Source organism: Vigna umbellata, chromosome 11 (assembly GCF_029865625.1).
Source record: "Vigna umbellata cultivar VRB3 chromosome 11, Vumbellata_1.0, whole genome shotgun sequence".
Taxonomy (NCBI): Eukaryota; Viridiplantae; Streptophyta; class Magnoliopsida; order Fabales; family Fabaceae; genus Vigna; species Vigna umbellata.
Window position 1 is genome coordinate 32,687,576 of NC_142175.1, and position 21,295 is coordinate 32,708,870.

At 33.5% G+C, this 21,295-nt stretch overlaps 4 protein-coding genes across 5 annotated transcripts; 2 read left to right on the plus strand and 2 right to left on the minus strand.

The window, feature by feature from the left end:
* Positions 1 to 241: 241 nt before the first annotated feature.
* LOC124824068 (uncharacterized) lies at positions 242 to 2,858 on the plus strand. Its single transcript, XM_047296433.2, has 2 exons — positions 242 to 2,391; positions 2,479 to 2,858. Exon 1 carries the CDS (start codon positions 609 to 611, stop codon positions 1,248 to 1,250), a length of 642 nt encoding a protein of 213 aa, XP_047152389.1. The 5' UTR covers positions 242 to 608; the 3' UTR covers positions 1,251 to 2,391; positions 2,479 to 2,858.
* Positions 2,859 to 3,343: 485 nt separating this feature from the next.
* Positions 3,344 to 9,272, minus strand: LOC124824067 (kinesin-like protein KIN-13B). Its single transcript, XM_047296432.2, has 12 exons — positions 8,819 to 9,272; positions 8,443 to 8,640; positions 8,213 to 8,359; positions 7,826 to 7,927; positions 7,351 to 7,428; positions 7,171 to 7,252; positions 6,669 to 6,828; positions 5,288 to 5,590; positions 4,935 to 5,153; positions 4,438 to 4,786; positions 4,298 to 4,363; positions 3,344 to 3,745 (listed from the first exon to the last, which is right to left on the minus strand). The coding sequence occupies exons 1-12, from the start codon at positions 8,942 to 8,944 to the stop codon at positions 3,566 to 3,568; spliced, it is 2,010 nt and encodes a 669-aa protein (XP_047152388.1). The 5' UTR covers positions 8,945 to 9,272; the 3' UTR covers positions 3,344 to 3,565.
* Positions 9,273 to 10,093: 821 nt separating this feature from the next.
* LOC124824070 (mitochondrial arginine transporter BAC2-like) lies at positions 10,094 to 12,628 on the minus strand. 2 transcript variants are annotated; one of them, XM_088102348.1, is made up of 3 exons: positions 12,279 to 12,628; positions 11,799 to 12,187; positions 10,094 to 10,910 (listed from the first exon to the last, which is right to left on the minus strand). In XM_088102348.1, the coding sequence occupies exons 2-3, from the start codon at positions 12,033 to 12,035 to the stop codon at positions 10,236 to 10,238; spliced, it is 912 nt and encodes a 303-aa protein (XP_087958474.1). In that variant the 5' UTR covers positions 12,036 to 12,187; positions 12,279 to 12,628; the 3' UTR covers positions 10,094 to 10,235. The 2 variants fall into 2 exon arrangements, with proteins under 2 accessions (XP_087958474.1, XP_047152391.1); XM_047296435.2 differs by having other exon boundaries at positions 11,799 to 12,628.
* A 2,150-nt stretch (positions 12,629 to 14,778) lies between these two features.
* On the plus strand, positions 14,779 to 16,207 carry LOC124824072 (uncharacterized). The gene is made up of 2 exons (XM_047296436.2): positions 14,779 to 15,101; positions 15,766 to 16,207. Exons 1-2 carry the CDS (start codon positions 14,868 to 14,870, stop codon positions 15,973 to 15,975), a joined length of 444 nt encoding a protein of 147 aa, XP_047152392.2. The 5' UTR covers positions 14,779 to 14,867; the 3' UTR covers positions 15,976 to 16,207.
* The last annotated feature ends 5,088 nt before the right edge of the window (positions 16,208 to 21,295 follow it).

Sequence of the window (21,295 nt, forward strand, 5' to 3'; positions counted from 1 at the left end):
GAAAATATAACTCTTTTCAGGATCTCCATCGACGTCTCCAGACTTCGTACTTCCTAACGTTGCCGTCAACCATCACACCCCGATTCAGGAAGAGAAATAAGTAATTTCTAATCTTTTTTCATATTATCACACACTAATGTTGGATCGTTCTATAGAACAGGAGATTCAATAAAAAGATACAAAAAGTAAATGAAATATGAGTCCAACTATATATATCAGGAATTAATATTATTTTTTATTCAAAATTTTAAGACAATAAATTAATAGGTCTTTCATCTTTATATAATTTTTTATTTTTTTATTTTTATTCAATGTTTGGTTTTGGACTCAATTGGATCTTCTAACAGTAAAAGAATTTGAAAGGGACAAATAACACGAGATGCCGTAGACAAAATGGTAGAGTTTAAAGCTAGCGAGAGGAAACACATTGGTTTTGATTTTTAAGTGACCTTATTAATAAGCCAGTTACCAACCGCACTTCTCTTTGTTTGAAATTCTGAATGTAGACAAAATAAGAGAACCCATAATAACCATGACTGCCCTTAAAAATCGAGAGCAACCTGGAGAAGAGAAAGCCACTTCCTTTCACTTTCACAGTAGAAACCCAAATGCAGCTAAGACAAACCTTTCGCAAGACCAAGGTCTTTCTTAACAAAGGCTTCCGAAATTTCTTGTCTTTCTTCTTTGAAGAGTACCAAAAGCTTCCCAGATCTTTTTCCTTCAATCCATTCCTTTGTAGAGTTGGCAATGCAAGAACTCGCACGAGCGACCAGTTTTACAGTGAGTTTTATGATCTCCTGCAGACTGATCTCAACCGAATAAACATGTATGGTAACAACAACAGGCCCGGGTCAGCAATGGAAGCTGCTTCATGCACTGAAAGCTCCGTTTGTTTTTCCAGGCAAAGACTGCAAAAGAGCAAGAACGAGGAGAGAGCACAAGAGAAGAAGAAGAAAGGAAGCTCACAGGTCGGAAAAAAAGAGGACTTCAATTCAGAAAACATGAACAAGAAAGTTCATGTTTTAGCACAAAAGATGAAGGCAATGGATATGGTGGATGCGGGTGATCTAGAGCGTGTGCTAGACATAGAAGAGGCACTGCACTACTATTCTCGACTTAAGAGCCCTGTCTATGTAGATATTGTGGACACTTTTTTCATGAACATGCAATCAGAGTTATCTGCTTCGCAGCCATGTGCCAGCAGCATCAAACCCTCCAAGGAAAGGCTTGGTCCAATCCAGTTCAGATAACGTTTCCAGTTAGCCACATTACAAATTTAACAGCTTATAGGGAATTAATGAGAGTTTAGTTTAACTCCCACTATTCCCAGGTTTCTTTTCTTTCAGGGTACTATCTGGTTATTGCTTCAATAATCCACATTGTCCATGCATAATAGTGTTTTCTTGCAGCAGAGGAATCTGACTTTCTTGCTTGCAAATTGTCCCATTTCTCAGGCGTACTTGGATCATATGAATTTTTTGCTTTTGTTTAGTTAACTGTGCAAGAAAAGACAATCATATTTTTAACTTTCCAGCCATTGCAGACATACAATGGGCAATGTCAATGTAAGGTATACTGTTGGAAATTGTATTAATATATTCTATATTAATATATATCTGATTTATAGCCAATTGTTATCTGATTCAGAGGAGAAAATTTTCTTCTGTGTACATGTATTTTTTACAATGAACTTGTATAAATCAAACTCCATGGTGTCATTTCAATACAAAGATTTAACATCTGTGTCTCTTCTTTCTTTTCCCTCTCCTAACACGGTATAACAGCTTCTAAACACCTTGGTGCTTGTTTGAGACCATGTAGATGAACATGGGCATGGGATCCTGGAGAAATAAATTATTGACATTTGACATTCATTTTAGTGATGAACTAGTAGCCCTTGGATAGAGCAAGATAAAGCAGCAATTTCATTGTCTGTGGCTTTACCAATGCCCTGAAGGTGTGATGGTAGTCGATTGTATGGTATTGATGATACCCTTTCCCAACCAGACTTTTTTTTTGTGTTGTATCCAAACAAGAATTTGTTCCTAGTGAGTGACGTTGATATTTGGTTATGGGGGTACATGTATACACTTACAATTTATTATTAAGATGATCATGTAAGTGTAGTGAACTAACAAATGATCAAATTAGGGTAATAAACGATCTAACTTAATTTAATAACAATATCGTAAAAATTACTAAATTTAGAAGACCAGATTCAAATAAAAATATAAGATTAAATCTATTTACCCAATTTCTTCACAATCACATCGTAGCATGACCGCAATCACTTGTCTCCATTCACCACCTATGGTTGAAGCGGACCGTGACTCAGACTCCCGACGAGATTCTACAGCGGCGGCGCACAGTTCCTTTCTTCATGATCCAAAAGTATTAACTTGGAAATATTTTCACTTTTTAGTTCTGATTCTGTGAGTCGCTACCAACAAGTTCTTTTCTCTTTATTTTGCCACCCAGAATCCATTTCAGCGACGATGTTTAAACTGCCGCCAACCTGGCTTAGGGTGTTCGGAAGGGTCCGCCGGTGAGACATGATTGCGCCGATGAGGCTTCACGCCCAGAAAAACCTCTGGGACCTCGGGCGAAGAAAGTTGGAACAGAGGAAAGAATAAGAAGAGGAAGAAAGAGAAGGGCCAAAAAGATTTAATGCAGACGAGGGTGCGGCCATAATGCATAAATTAAACTAAATTGTTGTAAACTCGTAGCAAACAATTACTGTAATTGAATTGTATAAATATTTTAATTAATTTAACTGAAGTACATGAACTAATGTACCTTATGGACTATCTAGTTCAAAGTATATTTCTCAATTCAACAAGTTTTAGTTCAATTAAGGAGTACAAATATGATGAATGTAAGAGTGTACCAGGTTGGTTCACCATGAACCATATTATCCCCTTGTCCACCATATTATTCACCTTCAACTGGCTAATGAGTAGGTGCAGTGCGGGAACTTCCATGGCATGCAAGAAGAACCTTTTCCAGACAATATTAGCACCTTCTAATATTAATTAAATATTTTAATGTTTTTCTATTTCATACGAAAAAATTGTTGTCTTTCAAGGAAAAAAAAAACTTAGTATTGTAAATTTTAAAATTTTAAAATAGAACGGTTGAATATTCATGATGATTAGTGTAAAAAGTTTTATACTATTGGAATTCTACATATATCTTTTCTTAAGAAAACGACTGTAATGTTTTTTACAAAAATTAATAAAATTACCATATATGTCAATTAGTGGTTAGATGGCAATGTTGTCAAGAAATATTTTCTCGAGAAAGAAAGTTAAGTAACAAAGTAATGAAAAATACAAGGGTAGTGTTGGATTTAAATTTGTAATTTATATCAATTATTTATAATCTTAACTTCCAAACAAGGGAGATGAATGCACCACTCCCTCATGAAAACTTCCAAACAATTTATGGTTTAAAAAAGTAAAAAAAAAAAAAAAAAATCCTTTTCACGATATGCTATTCCAAACTTTTCCCCATCACTACGAATAACTCGATCCCCATCCACTTAACCCCAGGAGTCTGATTTAAATTAGTAACCAGCAGAAGAAGCCAGAACGCTATGCTCCTTTAAACGTTTCTGGAAATGAGTTAAACGGGTTTGTAACTGCATGATGCCAGCTGCCTTCTGAGACAGAATGGCATTTAGTTTTGCTATATAATCATCCAGCTGATTACCTGGTTTGTCTGCTTCAACCAAGAGGTTCATTTCCTGCAAATGTAAAGCATATATTAATAACTACTACGGACATCCCTACGCACTGGAAGGATGTCCAAGCAACTATTCATTTTTAGTAGGATAAATAATACTGAAACCATGGGCAGCATGCAAGAAGATATTTCAACATACCGAAATTTAGTGCCCAATTACAAATGCTGTTAAATATAAAAACCCATTTTAATTGTGTGTGTTATTCATGTTTTCGCCATCTTAAACTTCTGTAGAATTGACTAATGGCATCACCTATGTGAGCCTTTATTAATAGGCGATCTAGTCTTTGTTACCCCCATTATTTAAACTTAAAAATAAGTTAAAAGTTTCAACACTAGATTAGGAGGATGGTTATACAAAAAAAGATTAAAAGCAATTTGATGAGAAACCATGTTTTTCAATGACCGACCAATTTGTATGAAGCTACAACCTACACTGATAGCCACAACTCACAAGTTTCGAAGATTTTAAAAATGGCACGGTTGCGTAATGCGCATAAAATTTATAAAAACAATAACATGTCGAAAGGAAAAACAGAGTCAATTTAATTACCTCTCTAACAATATTCATGGTTTCCTCTACTTGTTTCCGGTGAGCATTTACAAGGTCTTCTTCTTCCTGAAATTATGATATATGCATTTACTATAGGTTTTGTAAGTATGAAAAGTCATTTTCAGATTAGTATACTTTACCTGTAAGAGGGCATTCAAATCATCATCAGGCTGTACTGTTTTAGGTTCAACTTTTGGGATGTCCTTCCATTTAATCTGGCCATTGGGGGGTTTCTTAAATTTGTCATCTGTTACACCATATGGCTCTATCTTTCCATTTTTCTTCCAAGATGGTTTCACCTGTTCATAGTAATCTTCAGGAGGACTAAATTCATCCCCGTCTTTTTCTTCAGGCCATGTATCAGTTGTGCGATCCTCATAAGCATATGTATTAACAGAAGACAAGGGAATAGTAATTGAATCTTTAAGGTTGAAATTTGAAGATAAAACGTCCTTCTTAGAATTGTTCCCTTTGGATAAGCTTTTTACCCTGAATTTTCATATATTATGAAACAGTCAAATCAAAAAGCTTTCATTTGGTACACAACAGTGGTTGCCTAATTAATGAATGGTTTGCAGGGAGGTGGAAAATCAACGACAGAAAATTATCGTTTGTTTGGTTGAAATGTCATTGTTACCTGTCAGCATATCTTAATGTATTCAGAGTATGTTCACATGAACCGGAACTTGGTGATATGCAAGATATCATAACAGTGCGGGAATCACCAACAAATGAATCCCTCAGAACTTCAGTCAATTTGCTGCCTCTGAATGGGATGTGTCCTTGGTCATTATCTAGAGCTCTTATGCATTCCTTTAAGGCGAGCAAGCTCTTATTGATCTCAGCACCTTCTATTCTGCATTCCACATAATTTGGAACACCCGACCAAACAGACAAATTCATTAAGAAGGCTAAGAAAAGAAAATCTAAGATATCATTAATATAATTATGTCTTCAACAATATCACTTTAGCCACTCCGTGAGACATACCTTGTCTGTTTGTCATTATCTGTGGTATCTGCTCCACGTTCACTTCCAGCAAGATCTATGAAGGAAAGCTTCCCAACAACTCGGGGAGGCTTGGATACATTTCCATCAACTGATCTCTTGATAGCAAGCTGAAGAATTGCATGTGACCGTGAGGACTCCTCGTTTGCACCTGTGGTGCCAGTACTTCTTGTGGCATTTCCTTGCTCAATCAGTTCCTTGATGGTCTCTACATCCGATACTTGGTACTCTTGCAAACCAACAATGCAAACTTGTTGCTTGCCATCCTCCCTCATGCACAGTTTTCTGCAGAAGAACAATATTATTGAGATTGAAGATCCGTGCAAAGCTTGAAATTATTTGATTTGATGCTCCCAACAACTTGGATTTGATGATTGTAGTGATGAAGAGTTGATCTTGGAGTTGAAATTGTTAGAGTTGTAAATTTTGTGTTCTTAAGGTTGTAAGTTTTCTTCCTTGATCTTAGTTAAAGTTAGGAGTATTAAGAGCCTTTATTAAAATCTTTAGTTCTTAATTGATTAAAAAGACTATAATCACTTAAGCAATTCAATGAATGAAGTTGGTCTATTTTAACCGATTAAAACAAATTTTTAATTGAATAAAATCACTTAAAATGTCACTTTTAAGTGATTTTAGCGGACTAAAAGCAGGTTTGGCTGATAAAAAAAATAGTGCAACTTCATTTGGCTTAGTTTTAGCAAATAAAACTTCCGAATCTACAAAACTGTAGTTCTTAATCTTCTGAAATACCATATAATTCAATCTAATCATCAAGAACATTTGAAATTTTGAGAAACACTTTATGCAAGAACTTTTGCATTCTGGAAAACACTTTCTTGGAGCAATTCATCAAGAATCATTGGATTAAGATCATAGATTGATCATCTTACATTGAAGATGACCGTTATTTCTTTTCTTCTTGGCTTAAGCTCAAACCTTTCCAAGTGATCTTATTCTATAATATTTTAAATTGATCATGGGCTGTGCAGTATATTTTCTTTTTCTTTGGGGTTCTAGTAAAACTTGAAAATTTAGTGGATAGACCTATTAAGAGTGACTAAACAACTGGACGTAACTCTCTTGAGAGAGTGAACCATCTTGTGTTTTTCTCTTACCCTTATCTCATACAAATTTTAATTACATTGATTTGATATCGTATGCTTTGGTTTCCAAAGGTTTAATTTGAGCTTTTATCAAGAATTGATTGATTCAGAGACTGCTATTCATTAATTTGCAAAAAGTTTCTGAGACCTGTGAAAAGATAAAGGCACCCCCTATTGAACTCAACCTATAATTCTAACAATTATTACACCTAAAGAATATAGAGACCATGGGTGCATAAAAGAAAGATCAATCAACTCACTTTCGGTCATTAAGGAGATCAAAAAGCTTCCCACCATATATTTCAAAGAAACTCACAAACAACTGAAATCCCTGACTCCTGTACGTATGATGCATCAATCTCAAGATGTCCCTTGATGCTTTAAGAGGTAGTGGCTTCATTGTGTAAGTTTTTCCACTTCCTACACAAGAAGAGAATTATGTGTTGAAGTTAACAAATGATATACTAATATAAAATGACAGTAATAGTGCGAGCAAACAAAGTCAGTTCTGCTTAAATTAACACCCACGAGTGAATTACCATTAAGTATCAAAATTTCTGTTCGATATAAAAGTGTAGACATAACGTAACCATTTGAGAATATCTATCAGATTACTTATTACTTTAAACTACAAATTATTAACTATTCAAAGAGATGACCATCTACAGTCGTAAGAGAAAAAGAAGTCAATAAAAGGAGATTTAAACTCTCTTGGTAAATTGGAACAGACATAATTAATCAAATTTGAGAGGTTGCTGTCACCTGTTTGACCATACGCAAAGCAAGTTGCCTTAGTGCGTTGAAATATTATTGGAACTATGGGCTCCACTGTTTCACGATACACCTAACCAGATCCAAAGGTTAAAAATAAAGTTAAATAAGTGGGCTATGTATTTGTCCATTTATTCTTTCAACTAAAACTTAACTGCATTAGCTAGTTACCTCGTCATTTGTAACCTCTTCATTCAAAACAGCATCAAAAACAAACTCATGCTTCTCAACATACTGAGTTAAATCAACCTGTAAAGCATTTAAATTTTAAAATGTTCAAATGAAAACATTAACTATAATATACAGCCAAAAACTAACCATATGCACAAGTTTGTGAAAAAATAAACAGATAGATAAAGCTTGAACAATTTTCTATGAATAAACACTGACAATTACAGTCTGCGGAATGTGCACTTAACAGCATTGTTTGTCTTTCTAAGTACACCATATTCATACCAAGCATTCCAAGTTCACCAAGATAAAGGTTTTGAAATATCAACGAAATACTTAATAGGCAACTTCGTTCTCTATTTCATCGTTCTCACAAATCATTCAAAACAGCTTAATCAAATATATTTCAACATAAAAGACAATTAAAATATGCAATTTTTCAATATCACGGAATTCTATTGCCTACTACACTCACCTTAAGTTTGGTCTCGTGCACGGTTAAAGAATTTGAAACTGTGTCTATAATATCCTCCTCATGCTTAGCTGTCTCCTTCTTATTTAGCGGTCTCTTGCGAACCTGCATAGAGTAGCAAGTTACCAACTCAGAACAAAACCAAAATTCAAGCAAAGACAAATTCCAATGTCCATTTTCAAATACCACGACAAATGCAGTTTTCAAGCAAGAGCCTCCAAACTCAATAGCAAACAGTCAACATTTTATGTCTCTATCTCTCTTTATTGCATTGTCTATTATATCCCATACCACTTTCTTTTCAACTGTTAGTTGTGAAATGTGTTGTGCAATTTATTGCACTGGTAAAATTTCTCATTGAATATTGAGATACGCAAAACAATAACATACCACGACTTTAATCTTAGCTACATTGCTAGACTTCAGATTCTCTGCGGCGGCAAGACTATTGTAGACGTTGTTATCAATAGCACGAGTTCTGCTAGTTTGTTTGCTGAAAATGTAAGGCTCGGAATCATACGCGTTCGAGGACGGAATCTACCAAATCACGAGCAAATGATTCAAACAAAACCGAACAAAAACATTCAACGGTAATTAAAACGAAACGAAAATGAATAAACCTGAGGAAGAAGCTCTGTATCGAAGGAATGGATATCCAAGAGGCCAGGGCTGAAATCGCGAGGAGAATCGTCCTCGTCACCGTTTTTCTTAACGGCATAACTACGAGGAGGCGTTAACGGATCCATAGAATACTCACTGAAGTTCTTCTGCACGCTGTTCCGGTACATTCTGCCTCCGCCACCGTACAGATTGTAGTCCTGCAAGCCAAAACGGATCGCAATTCAGAAATCAGCTTCGACTGCAAAGAGGACTAGTGGTTGTTGCGAACAATAAATGCGTTCAATCATTCATCATTAGGAATATTAAATTTGGAGTGAAGTGGTTGAACGTTAGAGTAAAAAACACGAAAAAATGGAAACAGGAACAGTGAAAAACCTGAAGAGGAGGAATGTGATTGGAGGAGGAGTTGAACCACTTGGAAGAAGCATCGAGATAGTGCTCGGAGTGCTGGCGGTTATGGTGCACCCCCGTCGCACCGGATCTCTGGCCCTGTCTGTTCATGTTTTGATTAGATGAGAAACTTGGACGAGGAGCGTAGTGTAGAGTGGAACCCAAGAATGATATATAAGGTAAATAGGACCCAATGCCGTGAGTGGAGAACAAACTAAACAGCCTTTGAATATTTTTGAATTGAATCCTGAAGACGAAGGTGAGGCACGTGTGGAACGTTGAAACGACGACGTATAGCTGGGTCCGTGGAGAGTGTTCTTTTCTTTTTCTTTAAGTTGTCCTATCATCGGCCACCGTCTCGCACGTGGGTGGGCCCCGCCGAGGCTTTTCTCTTTCTTTATCGTTGCGCGCTTGGCTCCTTCGCATTCAAAAATGCTGCCACCTTTCGGGGCTTTCTCGATCCTGCCACGTGTCTTTTTTTTTTTGGTCATGTGTGAAAAAGGGGTTGTATTTGGATCATAATGGACTGCGTTAAAAGACCACGTTTCTGGGCTTTCTCTCCGCCTGTTTGGGTGGCTGTCTGCCTCTTTTATTTGAGAGGTTAATGTGGTGGTGGGTTTGGGTTTGGTGTACCAAAAATGTACTTCTTTGATTTATGCATCTATTTTTAATTATTGTATAATTTAAAATATATTCTTAAATTAGAAAATCATTTTTCTGAATTACATAGTAGAACGCAATTAAGATATTTTAAAATATATATATATATATATAGACATATTTTACTTTTCCAACCCTCTTTCAAAGTGAAAATAATAATACGTGTGCAAAAAGTAATTACCTAATAATAATAATAACGACCAAATTAATTTCATAAATGTAGTGGGTCTATCCAGTATAAAATCCCCAAGTAATTAGTTGAAGAGTAATTTAAGATGAAATGCATTTATATTTATATGACTCGCATTATAAGAATAAAATAATTTTAAAAAAATAAATTTTTGTATTTTGTTAACAAAGGAGAACAAAAAATTAAAAATATCAAATAAAAGTAAAAAAATCGTATGTATCATTTTTCTTAATTGAATTGACTAATAGCAATGATGAACACTTCCTTCTATTGAATCGCTAACTGATGTGTATTCAATTATAACATAAAAAATGATATATCTAGATTTTTTACAATTCATACTATTTTTTTTTAAATATAAAAGTTTATATTTTTATGATGATTTTATCTTTGTATTTTATATTAAAAGAATATAAAAGTATGTTACGCTATCATTTTCTCTTTTTTTGAGACAAAGTTTTAACATGTGATGAATAATATTACAAATAGAATATCTGTGAATTGCATCTTGTAATGGTTGTTGAATATCGCATGGTGTTATTGTGGTTTCTTCTAAATAGTTTCTTTCGTATGAATTGCGTTGTGAAACAGTAATCTTAGTGCAATCTCATAAGCCGAGAAAATGGCCCCATTTACTATGAAAGCTCTGGTAACTGCAGTTCCTAAACCCCGCCATAGCACACTGTATCCTTCTTGGTGAACACTCTTTCTGAAACAATCTACGATGCCATTGTACTTGAGAGAAGAGGATGTTTGAGCCTGTAATCTACTCTTTACAACATCCAAAGGGTAGCAACTGATCCAGCTAGCCACCCCTGCTGTTCCTCCCGCTACTAACATAGTCTTCAAACTTTCTTCACCACTTTTTCTGCAACCAGGGTGAAGTCGTTCCCTCATGTATTCATATGTCCAGAAGTATAAACCATGAGAGGGTCCATCCCTCATCACAGTCACACCAAGTCCTCGATAAATGCCTCGAAGGCCTTCTTTCCTCCAAATGTTTTTAGCCAGCTTTATAGGACCCTTTATGGATTCTGTCATCTGGCTTTCTTTCTGCAGTTGAAGTTGAATTTTGATCAACTCTACAGGGGAAAGTAACAGACTTTGAAGTGCTCCGGTACCTGTTCCTCCTAATGCAACACCCTTATAGGAAGCAGGGTCTTTCGGAGAAACAGATGGGTCACATGCCCTTGACAGAACCGCGTACGTTTGGAAAACCATTGCATTCTGCCACCATAAAACGAATAATAATCAATTTGAGACTGTCAAATTCAGATGCACTTAGGTTTGATACTAGACAGATAAAGGAAACAATGATAAACAGTGTAAAAGTCATTCATTCCTTAAAAGTTTCAAGCTATGGCTCAATGCCTCCCACAAAGCAAAACTACTGTTCTCAAGTGTTGTCATGATTTGACATCATGGAAAATGGAAAATCATTGCTGAATCTTTATGTCACAAAATAGTAAAACTCTAGATTGTCCTCTAAATGGTTCACTGTCTTGAAAATCAGTGACTCAAAATTGAGGCATTGGAGCAGAAGTCACCTTCATCTCCTACCTAGGAAGATCACTTCCCTATGGGCCAATCCGAAGCCGAAAATTTAATTCAATATTGACCCAGTTGGATAAACATTCCCAGTCACACGTCAAAAACCTGAAGTCCTTATCCTAATAATGGTTCTTGAACAATTCAAAAGCAAAAAGAAAATGATTCAGGTAAGATTCTATCTCAGAAAGCAGATTGTTATTATAATTATTATAAGATCAAAAGCCGTGGGAAAGTGACTCTCAAAAGGGCATTAATTGCGGGCTCGTGAATCTTTATATTCCTTAAAAACAAAACAATAAAACAAAAAAGCATCAGGTGGTATTATAGTATATTCCCCTGACCAGAGTTGTAAGTCATAGGTTTTTGTCCTATTTCTTTGATCGAAAAAGAGAAGTTGGAATCCTATGGCGTACCAAAACTGTAAAAAAAAATGGGATCTTGAGGTAAGATGCGATTGAAAATCACATCAATTCCACTGCAATTTATGAGGGTATATCGTATGAGCATCTGAATGAGATTTTATGCAGAAACACAAAGAAAGTTGATGAATGAGACCAAAATAACCTGAAAAGTAACAGAGGCTAATGGTGCGGCCATGCCGCGGTACAAAGAAGTTGTTCCTTCCCTTATCACCATGTGCTTAAAGATGGTGAAAGCAGAGCCATTTTTTGTGTTCTGCAATCTGATGCGGAGTGTGTCAAGTGGATAACCTGCAATTATACCCGCGATGCCTCCAAAACCACCAGCTACAAACTCTCTTCCAGAACTGCTTGCAAGAAATTCTGGCCAGAAATCCATCATTCCTCAAACCACCCTCACCATGAGATTTGACAAAACACGACTACACTGACACTTTCAAATGGAAGAACAATAAATAACACTAAGCTGTTCTGGTTTTGTGCTTTGCTATTGAATTATGCCTAAAACTCCAGTTTTTCTTTGGTTTGGCGAACCTGAAATAAGTAATCAAGAAGTTTATGATGGGAACTTTTTCACCTTCCCATTGTTGTGAGATGGAAAAGTAACAGAGAACTTCGACCTCACCTTTTGAGCATAGACCAAAACAAAAAGCCACCGGTGACAACTTTGTTTCCTATTTTTGTAGTGCAAGAAAAGTGTTCCACCAATCAATCTATGCACGTTACCATTACGTGGAAAAATGGAATGGTTATTTATCGGTGCCCCAAATGAAAAAGAAAATGACTGAGGAAATTTAGTTGAAGGAGAAGAGAATTTAATCTTTTAACTGCTGATACTTCGCGTGATCTCTTGAAGTAATAATCTTTGTGCCTTGGAAGTTGGAACAATACAATTGGGTTGCAGAAATCTTTGTCTTTATCAGGTAAAAGTCTGCAAGATTATCACTGCCAAATAATGGTATGATCTAACTTGATGCAAATGCAGCACATCCAAAGTGTATTAGTATTAATCCGAGTATCATACGCATGATTTATATATTGGTTTGGTTAGTTATGGTAAACCTAAAATCAGCTTTTTAATATTCTTTTTAAATTTAGAGAAAAAGATAAGGCAAGGTTTCTTACATGGACAACTTTGTAGTCTACCTTTTCGTTTTTGGGTGTTTCAAGTTATTTACAGAGAAAAATATAGAAGCACATATATTTTTTATATTCATTTAATATTATTTTATTTTTAATATATGTAAAAAATTATTTTTTTATAACTTTTTTTTTGATAATTTATGTTAAATGGATGTAAATATGGCATTATCTCGTATCGTCCATTAATCTCGCGTGCAACTTATAGGATGTAGTGGATGTTCCGTGAACGCATCCTTCTCTGAAAATTTGAAAGCACAATCTTGATAGATTTCATTATGAGCACACAAAAAAAGTAAAACTAACTATCTACAATGAACTATGCATTTAATCATGTTATGTGCAATCAAAATTTACAACGCAAAAAGTTACACGTGTAACACCAAATTCCGACTTAAATATATTTAGGTAATATTGTTATGATTATTATTGTATTTTCAGAAATTGTTCATTTTAATATACTTCCTTTTATGTTAAAGTTTAACTATTTTGTTTGAAGAAAAATATTTCAAAATAGAAGTGGATGAAAGTGAGAATCCAAACCTTGTAAATATTTATTTGGAAAGGATAATAGTTTGGATCATTATCCATAAATGAACTGAAAAAGAAAAATCAGCACTAGTTGGAACCTGGCAAACGTCCATTCAGCTCTATTCTGGTTTGTCTGGTAAAATATGATTTCTATCAACAATATTTTGAATATTTTCGGATATAAAAGTATGAGTAATATGACTTTTCATCAAATATCATTTTTCACTTATTTCAAATTCAATCTTCATCATTCAAACCCATTATATATAATTTCAATCAACGAGCTTTTAAAATAAGATTAGATATTTTGTTTCAAAATAACTACAACCTTAACTATTTTGTCTCAAATATAGTATTTAGTGATGGACAAATCAAACTGCATTATATTATTAAAAACTGTATTGAATTAAAAATTAGTTTATCTAAATTGAACTGCACTACAAAATAGTTCAGAAAAACTGAATTATTTTTTATTTTATCAAACTGTATTGAATTGTACTATACTACATTATATTAACCTATAATATAAATTGAACTGAACTATTAACTATACTAATTTTGAATTAAATTATACTAATTTTAACCAAGAAGTACATTAACTATATAACACTACAAACTACTTTATCTTGTATTTAAATCAAGATAAAGATGAAAAAACAAAGAAAAACGGTAAAAAATAAAGTGGTTTAAAACTGTGCAACCTGCAAATAAAAGGATGTCTCAACATGCTACATGTTTAAAAAGTTAACGCCGTCCATTACATTTAACGGAAAGAGTATTATTGACTCAATTTTGTTAAATTAGGGACCAAATTGATCACTTTCAAAATTGGAGGACCCAATTGAAACGAACCCACAAATATAAGGACCTCTGAACCTATTAAACCTAAATTTAACTTGTATAATAAAAAAAATTAAATAAATTAGATGATACAATAACTAATAAAAATGCCTTCATTTTTATTTTATTAAAACTGATTAATTTAAATTTAAAAATACTTAAAAATAAAGTAATTACTTTATAAAATTAAAATAATATTTAAATTTCTTTTTTTGACAATATTTCATAAATATACATGAATTTAAAGAATAATAAAATTTTAATATAATTTATCTTTTCTTAACCCAAAGCTAGGGGACGCCTTTATCCTCCTGTCACTTCTCACCAGACCATTTTGTTTACATATCTCCTATATTTTCATCCGTTGATCTAAAGAAATCTGTTTTCATCCCTCCGTTGATCTAAAGAAAACAAAAGAGAAACACTAGTTTCCCAAAAAAAATTGAGTGGTCCATTTTGTGTAAGTAGAAAGAAATAAATGAATATAAAAAGTTAAAAAAAAAGTAAAATAATTGTTGGTAGAATTATAATAAATTATATTTATTTTTTTGCTTTTTATTGAATAGAAATTCAGGGAAAATAGAGAAAATGTAAAATAGGTTGAGCCACAAAAACCGACTTAACGTTGTTGAAAAGAGGAAATAGGAGGCAGAGAAAAAGAGAGAGAAGGGAGATTTGGATTAGGTGTTGCGCAGCCGCAGACATGGCCATGGCTCTGGTCAGCCTCAACACGCTTCTCACACCGCCTTCTTCTTCTTCTTCAGCTTCGTCTTCTTCGTTTTCTTCTCCTAAACCTTCTTCTTCTTCTAACTTTGCATCACCTTTCATCGTTGGCTTTCGCTCTCTCACTCCACTTCCACGCTTTCGGAGGCACCTCGTACGTATGGCTCCAGAGGAGGAAAAGATGACTCGCCGTTCACCTCTCGATTTCCCAATCGTATGTTTTTTCTAATCATGTCAATTTAAATCTGTTTTCGGATGCGAACTCGGATTAGGGAAGTGTATCTTGCTTTAATAGTATAAACTTTCAATTCATGTACTCTGAAATCTGTATTGCTTCAATTCTTCCTTGGATGAGAAATTATATACTTTTAATTGCATCTCCTAGTCAATTAATCTTGGTTCCGGTTAGATGCAATGTTAGTTTCTCGAAAATTTTCAAGGTGCCAAATCATACCGCCGATTGAGAAACTAATGGTTGACATTGTTTTGTAAGATGATGTCATATATGATTAAGTTTGTATGTTGTGTAATTAAGAGATGGTAATCTTGTATTTGTTGGTGAGTTAGGGCTAATTTGGTAAGCGCCACTGTTTTCTGATGCATACCTTAGGTAAATGCTGTATATGATGTTTAAGAGTAAGCACCGCCTTTACACGTCTCTTCGAATGAAGGTGTACAGAAGGCATTAAGGACTTTCTCTAGGTAGTGAACAGTTGATACACTCCTCTTTCTGGAGTTTGTGTGGTGCCTTTTTGAGAGTAAATTCAGATTTGAGTAATGATAGGTTTTATAGGATTTTGCAGCCTTTTTTTTTCTCAAATTTTGGGCGTTTGATGCATAAGGTGGTAGTTTTTTTTATGTATGTGATATGCTGACAGGAGTGGGAAAGGCCTAAGCCTGGACGAAGACCAGATATATTCCCTCAGTTTAGTCCTATGAAGACACCTTTGCCGCCTCCAATGCCTGCAGATCCTCCAGAAGAGGATGAAGAAGAGGAAGAAAAGAAAGAGGAAGAGGAAGAGCCTGAAAAGGAGGAGCCAGAAAAGCCAGAAAAGCCAGAAAAACCAGAGAAGCCAATTGGTATATAAACAACTAGTAATGATTTCTCCAGTTATCCTTGATATGTCAAAGTAGACTGCAGATTGCTGAAGTTAAAGTAGGGTATTACATGAATGCCTATAGGCATGAGATATTTAGCGTTCTTGAAGTATTTCTAGACGGCATGTGCCCTTATATGAGTTATATAGGTCATGCAATTGCTTTCAACACCCAAAAATAAGAAACAACAATTTTGTGCAACGGATATATTTTTAGGCAGTATTTCCCTAATCCATTCTTTTGCACCTATACCATCATTTTGGTGGACTTGATCTTTTGTTTAAAGCAACTTTGGTTTTGATTGAGTTATTCATCATGCATTGATTGGAAGATGGAGTTTTTTTAAAGGAGATTTTAAGCTACCCTAGAGGATAATCACATGTTACATTATTTCCTGTAAAAGTGATTAGGTCATCTTGTTAATGCTTAGTATTAATATCAAAGAGTTAATTAAATTGGTTGAGTGGTTAAATTGGCGATTGGTGTAATGCATATTCGGTAAGAAAGCATTGTGTTTTTGTGTTTCCAGATGAAACCAGACTCTGGTTATTTTTGCAGGCGAATTCAGTTGTAAGCATAATATTGTTCTGAAATGAATGGAGATTTGAAAATTTGTTTGTGGCAAAGTAATAGTTGGTTTTAGCTGTCTGTCTATCATCGACATTTTTATCTTTCAGTTTACTCTTCCATTTCTACCTACTAGGAGAGGTATTTGTAACTTAACAACAACAATTGAAAAATAACTGAAATCTGATTGAAAATTTGTTAATTAAAATTCTAATGGTCAATTTGATTTTTGTTTTCTTAAAACCGAGTGGTTCTTTATAGTTTGACATTCCGAATTGATAGGATGAATAAGCCAAAATTAATTTAAATATATGAAAGGAAAATAAGAGTGTGTAAAAAGTTTATTAGATTTATTAAAGATTATTTAATATTTACACTACACTTAATATAATATGATCACAATTTTTTATTTTTTTATTTGCTCTATTTATTTTTTTATTTGCTCTATTTATTTTTTTTATTCTTTTACTGATAAAAAAGAAAGCTACCAATACGAGAATGCAAATTATTTAATATTTAATATCATAGACGACAATATTAAAAAAAGGAAAATCTTTAATTATAATAAAGAATAAAATAAAAGTATTAATCATAGTATAATATTGGATCATCCTTTTAAAAAGGTGAGATACACATCAAACAAAAATGAAATAATAAAATCACATAAACAAACGGAATTATATGTAAACTTTATTTTCGATTTGAATATCATTTTAATAAAAAATCGAACCAAACAGTGAACTGCATAATACTAACTCAGTTCAAAGGCTGGTTTTCCCCTCTCAAATGCTATTTCACAAAAATATATACTCCCCTCTCAAAGGCTATTTCACAAAAATATATAGTCAAACGGACACTACACATTTACGGTTTACCTAATCAAAGAGTTGAATTTAATACGTAGAACAATTTCTAATAACATTACGCCGACAGTTCTTCAATTTATTCAGCTAGTTCCATATTATTAAATATATAAAGCATAAGCATCATTTAATATATCTTCCAATATATTTTCCATTTTAACAAATTTTACGAGCAATGCACAATTTGAAACTCAGCCTCATCAGGAATATGTGCTGAGGTTAGGACAAACGCAAGCAGTAGAAACCAATGCCTATTCGGTATAGTAGAATAAATCATTAAAAGTTGAAAGCCATGCCATTATTATATAACTCAAACCCACAACACTAATATATGGATGTAATAATCAGAACCCCACGAAGACATTTAAGTTAGCCACCAACAAGTAACTTGTTGGAGCTTACATCAGACATACGTCAGTTCATACGGTACTAACATTAGCAATAAAGTAGGCCACAATAAGAGAGAAGTTCTTATGGTAGCAACTGTAATTACAGAGCTCAATATTACATTCATGCAATAATTATAAAAAGACCTTATTTCTTTCCACTTTTCTTGAGCCCAGAACCTCCAAAACTTCCCTTCTGTTGCGCCTTGGCTTTCAACTCCTTTAGCGCCTGTTCAGAATGCAAGCAACAGGATTACTAAAAAATGGGTATTAAAAGGATCACAATAATGTAGTATGTATGTATAGAGTTACAATTCAATATCTAACCTTCTCCTCATCCTTTTTCTTCTGAAGGTTGGCCATGTCAACCTACAAAACACCGACAAAAATTTATGGCAAGGTCATAACCAAATTCATCGACACATGGTTGGCTGTGTCTGTGTGTAGAACCAACATGAATAAATCATTTATTGATAAAAGTCAAAGCTAATATTTCACAACGCGAATAAACATCATAATGCTACAACCATTCTAAGAAGAAAGACAGGTTCTGGGAGATCCTAGCAAGTCCCCCCAACCAACCCAGAGTGACTGCCTACATATTTCCATCTGTTCTTAAGTCTCCACAAACAACTACCTACCTTTTCAATTTCTATAAATCAAACACCCGCTTGGCGCACATTCCAAGTGAGGCGGTGGTAACATACTATGTCCTATGGTACACAATCAAGTAGAACCGTAGTTGAAGAAAATGAAGATGTTGATGATATTCACGTTGAATTAGGTCACCAAGAAATTGGTAGAGTGGTTACAAAACAGAAATGAAAATATTGCAAAAGCCAAATGATCCCTTCAGACTTCGTGTGGTCCTGTTTCTAAAGTCTAGAGTTCCAGATCATGCATCTCTTTCACATCATACCCCTTCGATCTAATTCTTTTACGCAGACCATACATGTTACTACTGTCGGTTGAACAGTTGTTTAAAGAGCATTAATTCCCATATGCTCCTCATACCCTTCCAAATATATAACTATTTATGTTTAACTGTCTGCCTAATATCATCAGCGTGCACATAATACAAAAGAGTTGAATCCCATTACTTCAAACAGAAAGTAAGTGCAAAGGGAAAGTATAAAATTACATCTCTTTTTCTTCCTAACCTACAAAAAAAGTACTTCCTAGAGTGACCCAGTTGGTCAATTCTGTTTGCTTCTGCAAAAGCAATAAGGTAACAATAAAACAAATGGGTACCGAGACAGAAAATGAAAGTACGGATGAAAACAAAACAGTGCATACAAGGAATAAAAGAGAGTGGGGTTACCATAAACTAAAAACATGACAAATTACTATTAGGCTTAATTATTTTTTATTACCTTATAAATTTTGTATTTGAATTGACTTCCTACTAAAATTTCCCCTATTGAATATTCAATTTTTTTGCTTGTCATTTTATTTCTTCATCAACTTATCTCCAGGGGGAGAACAACTTGGGTCCTTCCATCCAATCTCCTCCAACTCACCAATCAACTCATTCTTCGAGAGAGAAATAACAAGTTGACTACCGAGATGGAGAAAATTGGAGAGGGAAGATGCGATTTGATGGATAAATAGGACGAGAAGACATAATAACCGGTCGTGTAGTTGAGAGCAAGTTATAATTTTCTGGTTCTTCATAGCTTTCGAAACAGCCCAAGTAGTAGTAATATATATAATAACAGAATCTTCATCAAACTTTTGAAAAAGTTCCTCATGAAAACACCCAACAATCAAACCAAAGCCTAAAAATAACAATCATCCGTTCTCCCTTCCTTAAACAAATTAACAATCATCAAACCAACGTGCATCGACCTTGGAAAATCTAATCATTGATGACACCAAATTTAAAACATAAAAAAGAAAACTAAAAAAGGGGTTGAATGAAATACCTCGTCGTAATCCTTCTTGTCAGACTTGGGCTTCTTCAAAGGCTTAGCTTTTCCACCTTCAAGAACAAAAGAGAGAAAAAATCGATAAGGTTAATTACCAACCCAAAAATAATAAATATTTACCAACAGATCTGAATTTGAGGGTTCAAATCAATGAAACCCTCGAAATCAGGAATTTGAAAGAAGGAAAAAGAAGAGGGATTATACCTTGCTTGGTCGACATGGTTGCGTTGCGGAGCTAGGGTTAGGTCTGGACACAAAAACGACAATGAAAAGGAACAAAACACGAAACTACGCGACCTCACCCTCGCCTCAACTATGATTCGTCGTCCCAAATAATTGCTTATATAGGGTAATATATTATATTATTAGGATAATCTCAACTGAATAAACCATAGTGAGTATAATTTAAATCATTTTTTCTTGTTCTCTCGTTTTTTGGAATTTAGTTTTTAAATATAGCATTTTAATTCCTATAATTAATCAAATAATATTTTTAACCGTATTTATTTAATTTTATTATATCATATTTATTCAATCAAAATCATATTTAATTTAAATTCGATAACAATAGCATATAGTGTATTGCTTTAAAAAAGTGAGAATAAAGTGTAATAATAATAATAACAATAAATTGGAAAAATAAGAATAATGAATAATAAATTTTATATTTTGCTTTATATATATATATATATATATATATATATATATATATATATATATATATGATTTTATTAAGAATTTAAATAATTGGTTTTGAAATAAACTATTATTCATATTTTAATCACCTACATAAAGTTATTATCGCCGTTTAAAAAGGGAAAATTCATTAAAATACCAACATTTTTAATATTTCAATTAAAGTGATAGGATGAAATAGAAGTATGAATTACAAAAATCATGATTATTATAACATTTTTTAAATATATGTTTAATTGTATTAATTTTGTATATCATTATTATTATTATAACTTATAATCTATCATCTATCTTCTTTGTTGATCTAGTTAGTATGATATTTTTATAATTAGTAAGTAAATACTTATGTTTCGTTTGGATGAATAGATAAGAAACATGAGAGAATTAAAAAAAAAAAAAGGTTTTTAAATTTAATACAAGAAAATAAGAACGATAATAGATACATGAAAGGTTTGTAATCATTTTTATTTTTCAATTAGTTGCGATTGATGTTTCTTTGTGTATGTGTTTTTTAGGTTAATAAATATAAGAGAAAAGTGGAACTTTTTTAGTGTATTGAAAAGAAAATTGATATTTTAACATTAATTTTTTTATATATTTATTTGATATTATTCTTTTTATTCTTTCTTTCTTTCTAAATTATATAAAAATTCATTTTTTATAACTAATCTAAAAAATTTTGAATGTAAAAGTGTGTCTTCTACCGTTATTCTACAAACTCTAAAACATGGTAAACGATAATAGTTTTATAATTCTCAAATTGGAACCCTAGCCTCCTCCACCACCGGCGTTTTCCTCCTCCTCTTTCCGACGCATTTTTCCGTTTAAACCAAAATTTTACTACTACTTTAATCTTTCAAAATTTTAATG